Raw genomic sequence first — 8160 nt, forward strand, 5'->3', positions numbered from 1 at the left:
CTTGCCAGCTGATAGATGGCATCTGATAGCGACTTGGATCGGACTACGCGACAGATGTCGTGAATTGCTTGCCTGCAATCTATGCGGATGACAAGGTTCAAATACTGCGCAAGTTCAACGAAGCCCATAAGTGAGTTCAACCCATGTCATATGGCGGCTAGTTCAGCGGGATACGCTGGTGGGGTGAGGTCGGCTACATACGTGCATGTCCGCCATACTTCTGGTAGCTTTGCGTACCCCAGTACGGTATGCACCATGTCATTATTGGTCTTCGCATTAACGTATCCTACAATAATGTCCTTCATGTCATCGATGTGAATGAGGCGAACGACTAGGTCCGTTGCTTGGCGAAGCATCGGGCGATGTAGGCGGGCGAGTGGCTTGTTGTCTGCAAGTTGCACTCGATGTCGCGGAGATACAAACGTTTTCGCGATGGTGGGAGTAAGAGCCTCATATCCCAAGATTCGAGATAACGCAGCTACGGAGCAAATTATTGAAAGCTTGAATGCGCGACAAGAAGTGCTTTGACGTACCAGTTCATCAATCGTGTTGAGTTGTGTCTCTGCCTGTAAATTCGAAACCGGAGCCATGTGCGGCAGCCCCGTAACGGCACGCATAGCCTCCCGATGAATGTATTCAATGCGTTCTTATTCTGGCTTCCTGAGATGGTGGAACTGAGCTTGGTGCTCGAGGTGTAGCTGGAGACAAACTTGACTAGTTGGCGTACCCGGTTTGTGCGTTCTCCACCCGAATTTCTATAGAAGTCCGACGCACCATGTGTATCATCTCTGCAGCGCGTCGCTTTTTCGACGTTGACCCAGGGGAAAGCAGAACCAATCTGAGCAATTTCAGCGCCCAGCACGCGAAGAGTTGGTACTTCTTTTAGAGGTTCCGGGCCGAAGAACAAACAAATGGGCTGGTTTGAAAGCAGACCGTGCCCGTACCTGCTTGCTGCAGTCTGATATGCTCTCCTGTCTTTCTATATTTCTAATCCTGCATGCTCACACCAGTCACTATAATCACGTCTAGGGCCGTTTGAAACGTTTGTTCTTGGCGGGAGAGCTTACGGTAGACAGTCCGCAAAGTAATTTCATCGGTGTACATGATAAAGTAAATGTCAGGTTACCAAGCCAATGGAAGAAGAGCGATGTTTAACACTATTGGTGCAAAGACGGAGCCCCGTGGAACACCACTGTGCAAGGTGAACAATCATTCTGTGTGCCCAGCCAGGAGGATAGGAAAGGTTTAGGAATGAAGTAAGCCATTGACGAACGTGCGCACGTGTACTGGGAGGTGAAACCATTGGAGGAGTCTCGTTATTGTCTCCTGGCTCTCCTGAACCACTCCTCAGGCTTGATAAAAAAAACGCAGTCTACGCTGCTAGGCCAAATTTTGCAGTATTGCGCGTTGCGTAGGGCCTTATTGGAACTCGCAAATGGAGCGCGAGCCCACCTTTTTCTCAAACGCTCTCTTTTCAACAGAAGCCTGCTCCTCAGTCGTTTCTGGACGCTTTATTTCTAAATATAGCAGATTCCGATATGCAGCTCGCGGCTGCTGTTACCCAATAACTGACATGGATCAAGAAGGGTGTTTGGATCAGTGCTCTTCTTCCTACTGTCACTGCATATTTATATATTACTGCATATGTTTACTGACGCAGCTTAATAAGAGCACCATTCCGGGCAAGTTGGTAATCCTTTAATTAAATGATATTGCGGGACAGAAAAAACGACATGGACGTGAGAGAAGACGACACACCAAGGTTGAAAGATTGCGCTTGGTGTGTCGTCTTCTCTCGCGTCCGTGTCGTTTTTTTGTCGCGCAATATCATTTAATTAGCAGCTTAATAAACAAGCTGAATTAGGCGAAAATTTTATTTTGAATTTCGATAAGAACTATACTTCCGGAAAAGTCGACTACCATCTGCTCACACTCGGCCGCGGCCACCTGTATAGAAATTAAACTTTGGCCACCCTACTTATCCGCGTCGTCGCCGTCGGGTCTCGTTGATGCCTACTAGTTTTGAACACTCGACTACCTTCGAACACACGCGTTTCTTAGCGCGCATTGTATTCGTTAGTCCCCTAGACATGCCGGCATCGCGGAATGCGGTCGAGTTAGTTTATACGCTCCGACGCTGGCTGCCCGCGCGGTGAGGCAGTGGGCGCGGACGCCGCTTGGTGATCGCTGTGTCTGAAGGGGCGATGTTCTGACGGGTGTATAAGTCGCGGGTCGTTTTTTTCGTCGCGACGATAGATAGGATTTTTTACAAGCGCTGCTCCAGGAGGGCACATGTAACCGGCAAACGGAGGCCTCAGGAGAGCACCTGAGGATATAATAAAGCAGGCGGCGCAGGATCTCCAGGGCACCCAAGGGGTAGCGGGGGATCAAAGCTGGAAGCAGGGTGGCCCGTGGGTTGGGGCTGCGGAGGCCCAAGCGTGCCAGGGGGTGTTCGCATAAAAAATCGCTGACCGCGATAGCCGATCTACACTCCTGGCACGAGCAGGCCTCGGCGAGCTCCAACCCACGGACTAGGTTCTGCCTTTGGTGTCCCCGTTGCCGCTTTGGTGCCCTGGAAGCGCCGCGAATAATGCTAAATAATGACACGTTGGTACAATTAGTAAAAACACGATTGAATAAATATAATTACGTGCAGCCGCCAACTTGTGACGCTCAGTTCAGCACTACCACACCCCGCGACTTGTTTTCAATATATGCGATACGGGCTCTACTACGGTCGCTACTGCTCCCACAGAAACATCTGTGATGTTATTGACAAGGTACATCACCGTAAGGCACGAGAAAGCTATGATCCACCGCGACTGATTTAGCACGAGCGCCGAAGATGCGACACAGTCTGTCCGACACAGCGGTCGGCAAATGGGGCGTCAGTGTCCGCTGCTTCACCTTGTTGTGGAATAAGAGACGGAAAACTTTGAACTGATGGAAAAACGACAGACGTCCTTTCGCTTCGAGCGCATCAAGAAGACTGCTTTATTTTTCACTAGAAGGTATGGGAAATGGGAGAGAGTAGTGAGAAGGAGAAAGTCATAATACACCATGCCACACAAGCATTCTTGCACCACGCACGCACCAAAGCCATCGCCACAGGCCGGGCTGCCAGGGTCATGAGCCTCCGGGACATGAACGCTTGAGTGCAGTGGGGCCGTGCGGGGGCCCAAGGACCTGCGTGTCCGCAACTCCCCTGTGTGCAATAAAGTTATCACCACCACCTCCACACTTGGAAGGCACCACCGCACCGCCGCTCGCCGTTTGTATACATCGCGCCCGCCAGTAAGGCACGTAGTTTGAGGGGTATCAAATGTCCGGCGCCGCTGGGGAGGGGGACTTTGGCTCCAGAATTGAGGATATACAACAACCTCCCCCGGATGAGCGAACTATTATTGAGCTCATTGCTCCACAATCTCCAAGGGATACAGCAGCTGTATTGGTCGCTTCACCTCAGTTCCCCCACTTAATACCAGTTTGCAGGACCGCACCCTGCCGTCTCTACCCTTAAATGTTTCCTTAATTCTGGCGGTCTTCCACATGTGGCGTTTCAAACGGTCTTCCTTCAGGAGCACCAATGCGCCTTTCTTCAGATCACTCGATGTCGTTGGTCGGCACATATGTGCCGATCTGAGCTCCAATAAGTACTCTTTCCGCCACCGTCTCCAGAAACTGTCGGCCATGGCAGTCCGGTACTTCCAGCGTCGTGAGAGATGCATGCCACCGCCAGGAATTTCGTCCGGCAGCAGGTGTGGAAGAAGGGTCGTCAACTTTCTTCCGACAAGGAAATGAGCCGGTGAGAGTGGTTCTGGCTCTTGAGCATCATCATATATGAAAGTCAAAGCGCGTGAGTTGATCACGGCCTCCACCTCATAAAGAACGGTGGTCAGTTCTTCGAAACTCAAGCTGCTCCGACCTAACACCTTTCGCAATGCTACTTTCACAGATCGCACCATCCGTTCCCAGAATCCACCCCACCAAGCTGCCCGTTCAACAATAAACTTCCATCTGATCTGGTTTCCGGCGAAGTATGACTGCAATTCCTCGACCTGCAACAGCATGAACATTGCCTTTAGATCCCTGGCTGCACGCTTGAATGTGAGCGCGTTGTCCGAATACACCGTCGAGCAAATTCCACGGCGTGCCACAAAGCGTTTAAAGGCCAAGAGGAAGGCTGTAGCCGACAGGTCGCTGACGAGCTCAAGGTGGACGGCACGTGTCACAGCACAGGTGAAAATACCGATGTAGCATTTTTTGCTGTCGCGTGACTGTTGACAAATCAAGGGCCCTGCAAAATCGATGCCAACGATGTCGAACGGGTTTCCCTTTGTCACTCTGTCAGCTGGAAGTGGTGCTACTGGTTCCGTAGCTGGAGGGCAACTTTGTTTGTGACAGACGAGGCACTGCTTGATAATTTTCTTTACGGCCTGACGTCCTCGGATAATCCAATACAATTCTCGCAGCTGTGCTAGAGTATCGCGTACGCCCGCGTGCAGCATTCTCAAATGTTCCTTCCGTATGAGCAGTGACGTGAGGGGGTGCTTGCCAGGGAGAACAACGGGATGCTTAGTCTCTTCGTTGTTATCACTGAATTGCAAGCGTCCACCAACTCGCATGAGGCCCTCTTTGTCGAAGTACGGGTTGAAAGGCAAAACAGGAGAGCTCTTGTGCAGCGGTCTTTGATTCTTCAGGTTTGAAATGTCGTCGCTGAACGCATCCTGTTGAGCTTTAGCCAACCAGTATCTTTCGGCGCTGATTACTTCTTCAGCTCGTAATGGGCCGATCGTCCTTCCTTCTTTGTTGTGGCAGTTGTCGACAAAGCGGCGGACCCACGCGGTTACTCGCACGACTCTGCTGAATGAACTATAATTCTCAACATTGAAAATTGCCATGGATGACGATGATACTATGGGCATCACCGTCACCTTTCGCTCTTCCATTTGGCACTCCCTAACCTTCGAGCTCGGCTCACTTATCATTGGCCAAGACGTGTCATCCTCCTGAAGCCAACGGGGTCCTTTCCACCACAGTTCGCTTTCCCGCAGGGCCGATGGGAGAATGCCGCAGGTGATTAGGTCAGCGGGGTTGTCTGAGCCTGGGCAGTGTCTCCAATCCCTGGGATCTGTCAGCGCTTGTAACTCTGAGACTCGATTTGCCACGAAGGGCTTCCATCTGGCAGCGTTTCCCTTGATCCAGTACATAGCTACTGTAGAGTCAGTCCAGAGGATGGTAGCAACGCTCTTCAGATCCAAGGCCTTCGCAACGTAGTGGCATAGTCGCGCGCCAGTAAGGGCTCCCATCAGCTCCAATCGGGGTAGCGAGAGGCGTTTCAAAGGGGCCACTCTTGATTTAGCCATGACCAAGCTGACATTTGTTAGTCCGAACGGAGACTTGGTCACGATATATGCGACAGCACCATAGGCCTTCGGGCTTGCGTCACAGAAAACATGCACCACTTTCTCCGTATCATCGTTTCTAATGTCTGCCGCTATCAGTCTTGGAATAGACACTCCTTCAATGCATGGAAGCTCCCTACACCAGCAGTCCCACTCAGGCTGCAATGTCTCAGGCAAGGGATCGTCCCAACCAATTCCCAACTCCCACAACTTCTGGAACATTACCTTTACGCATAATGTTGTGGGAGCAATAAATCCAAAAGGGTCGAAAATTCTTGCCGAGACCTGCAGCACAAATCTCTTGTTGTCGGCTCTTGCGGAGAGGAAGTCGATGAGTGAAGTTAGGTTGTATTCAAAGTGGTCAGTCTGAGCATTCCAACCTACTCCCAATACCTTTGTAGCTGCAGCATGTCCAGCATCAGCGTTCGTACTCTCCACATTGCCATTCTCTAAGAAGTTGACGAGATCGCGGTCGTTCGACATCCACTTGTGTAGCCGCATCCCTGCTTGAGACAATATATCTTTGGATTCCTGGCACAAGACCTTACCCTTGTCAAGGCTGTCAACCCCAGTTACAAGGTCGTCCACGTAAAGATGCTTGCGCAGAATACCTGCAGTTTCAGCATACCGTTCCGGCAGGCCTTCAAGATGATGTTGCAACGTTGCAGCCAAGAGAAATGGGCTCGACGTGACACCGAACGGCACGCGAGTCATGCGATAGGTCACCACAGCTGGAAGCTCTTCCCCTTTCTTTGGCGTCACAGCGTACCACAGAAACTGCACAGCGTTCCGATCGCCCTCTGATAGTGATATTTGGAGAAAGGCCTTTTCAATATCCGCAACGATGGCAATGTTGTAAGTACGGAAATTGATCAGCAGATCAATGAGCTCTGGGTTTAGGTTTGGGCCACTTTCCAAAACATTGTTCAGTGAGAGGCGATTTTTGGCACTTGATGATGCATCAAATACTACCCTCAGTTTTGTCGTCTGGCTTTCGCGACGAACAACTGCTTGATGTGGCATATAGTACACCGGACCTTCCGACGTGCCGCAGTCCTTGCTGGCTGGCTCTGCATAGCCCTTTTCTATGTAGTCTCTTATGCAGGCGTCGTATTCCCTAATCAACGAACCTCCTTCCAAGAGGCGCTTTGTCTGTGCTTTAAGACGCCTTGCTGCGCACTCGTAGTTGTCGCCAAGCTCGTAAACCATCGAATTCCAAAGGAACGACACCTTATAGCGGCCATTCTCAATGTTGACGGTTTCTTTATAGTGCTGAAGGACTGCGTCCTCGTGACGAACTGGCTCATGTTCCTTGATACCGATGTGCTCGAGCTCCCAGAAAGACTTTAGCTGTGCTGATATTTCCTTGTAAATTTGTTCACTCACTCCTATCCGCATCACGCCAGCAGCCGAGGAGCAGACTCCTGTTGACTTCCTTGTGCCGACCTGGCCCTGGACTGCCCATCCGAATACAGTCTCCACCGCCATCAATTTGGAGCTGAGATGCTTAGTGGATCCCGTGACAATTTCCCAGTAATGATCAGCGCCAATCAAAAGGTCAATATTTTCGCTTTCGTCGCCCCGCGAGGCGTCTGCGACTTGGAAGTGAAATTTTGAAAGTTGAAGTAGAACAGAATTTGATGGAGCAGCCATGATATCTACACAGATGCAAGGAACCTCCAGCGCTTCCACTCGCACCCCTTTTCCGTCGTACTGGCTTCTGAGCCACAGCTCCACTCGACGCGTTTTTGTGCGTGTGGTGGCTGATGTCTCACCAAAGGCAAATATTTTAAGTTCCTCTTCTCCCAGCACTTTTAACTGCAGCTTTTCGGATAGCTTGCGATGAATGAAGGTTCGCTGGCTGCCACCGTCCAGGAGAAGCCTGACAAGCGTACGTTCATGTGGACCCTCTGTCCAAGCTCGCGCTGTCTGTAGGAGAAACTGCTGCTCTCCATTGCACATCAAGTCATCTCCCGTGCCTAATGAGGACTTCAACACCGTGGCTTGCTCAATCACCGGTGACGAAGATGCATCCCTTTCATCAGTGTTGCGGTGTCTCCTAAAGTCAGGGTCGCACATTGTCGTTAAATGTCTGCCCTTGCAATACGCACACCTGAGCCACTTAGCTTTACGGCATTCTCTTGCCTCGTGCCCTTTTGTTGTACACCGGAAACATCGATTGTCACGCTTCAGCACCTCTCTCTTATCCGCCACAGACATCTTTGCGTTGCAGTTGCCGGTCTCATGGCCGTTCGAATTACAAAATAGACATGCTGTGCTGTCCTTGATCGTGGTGTGCAGTGCCGCTGCAGTAGGCATGTTCGCCGCTTTAGTGTTGCTGTTGCGCCTTTCCTTTACCAATTCGGCACTGTTGTCTCTCGGAGCTTCGGCCCGCTGTATGATCTCCCGCGTCGCAACCTCTTTTCTCAAAAAACGCAGGAACTCCTCCAGCTCACTTCCCTCGTTCGAAGCCTCGTTTTTTCTTTGGTATTCCAGACGAAGGTCGGCCGGCACCGCTTTCTTTATTACGGTCAGTAACAAAGTTCCATAAGTGCCAACACTCACGCCTAAAGAAGTGAGGCTGCGTACACCTGTCTCTACTTCGTCGACGAGGCTGCGCAGTTGACCGAGATTCCGTGAGTCACGCACTGGCTTGATGTTAAGCAGCCGTGACATGTGGTCTTCTATAATAACTTCCTTTCTGCCGAACCTCTCCTTCAATAGCGAGAGAGCGACATCGTAGTTGCCTTCCGAC

The 8160-nt window shown here is 51.0% G+C and overlaps 1 protein-coding gene across 1 annotated transcript; it reads right to left on the reverse strand.

Moving 5' to 3' along the window:
* Positions 1 to 3410: 3410 nt before the first annotated feature.
* On the reverse strand, positions 3411 to 7484 carry LOC126540842 (uncharacterized). Its single transcript, XM_050187671.1, has one exon. The coding sequence runs from the start codon at positions 7482 to 7484 to the stop codon at positions 3411 to 3413; it is 4074 nt and encodes a 1357-aa protein (XP_050043628.1).
* Between the last annotated feature and the right edge of the window lie 676 nt (positions 7485 to 8160).

The sequence above is a fragment of the Dermacentor andersoni genome, chromosome 2 (genome assembly GCF_023375885.2).
Source record: "Dermacentor andersoni chromosome 2, qqDerAnde1_hic_scaffold, whole genome shotgun sequence".
NCBI lineage: Eukaryota > Metazoa > Arthropoda > Arachnida > Ixodida > Ixodidae > Dermacentor > Dermacentor andersoni.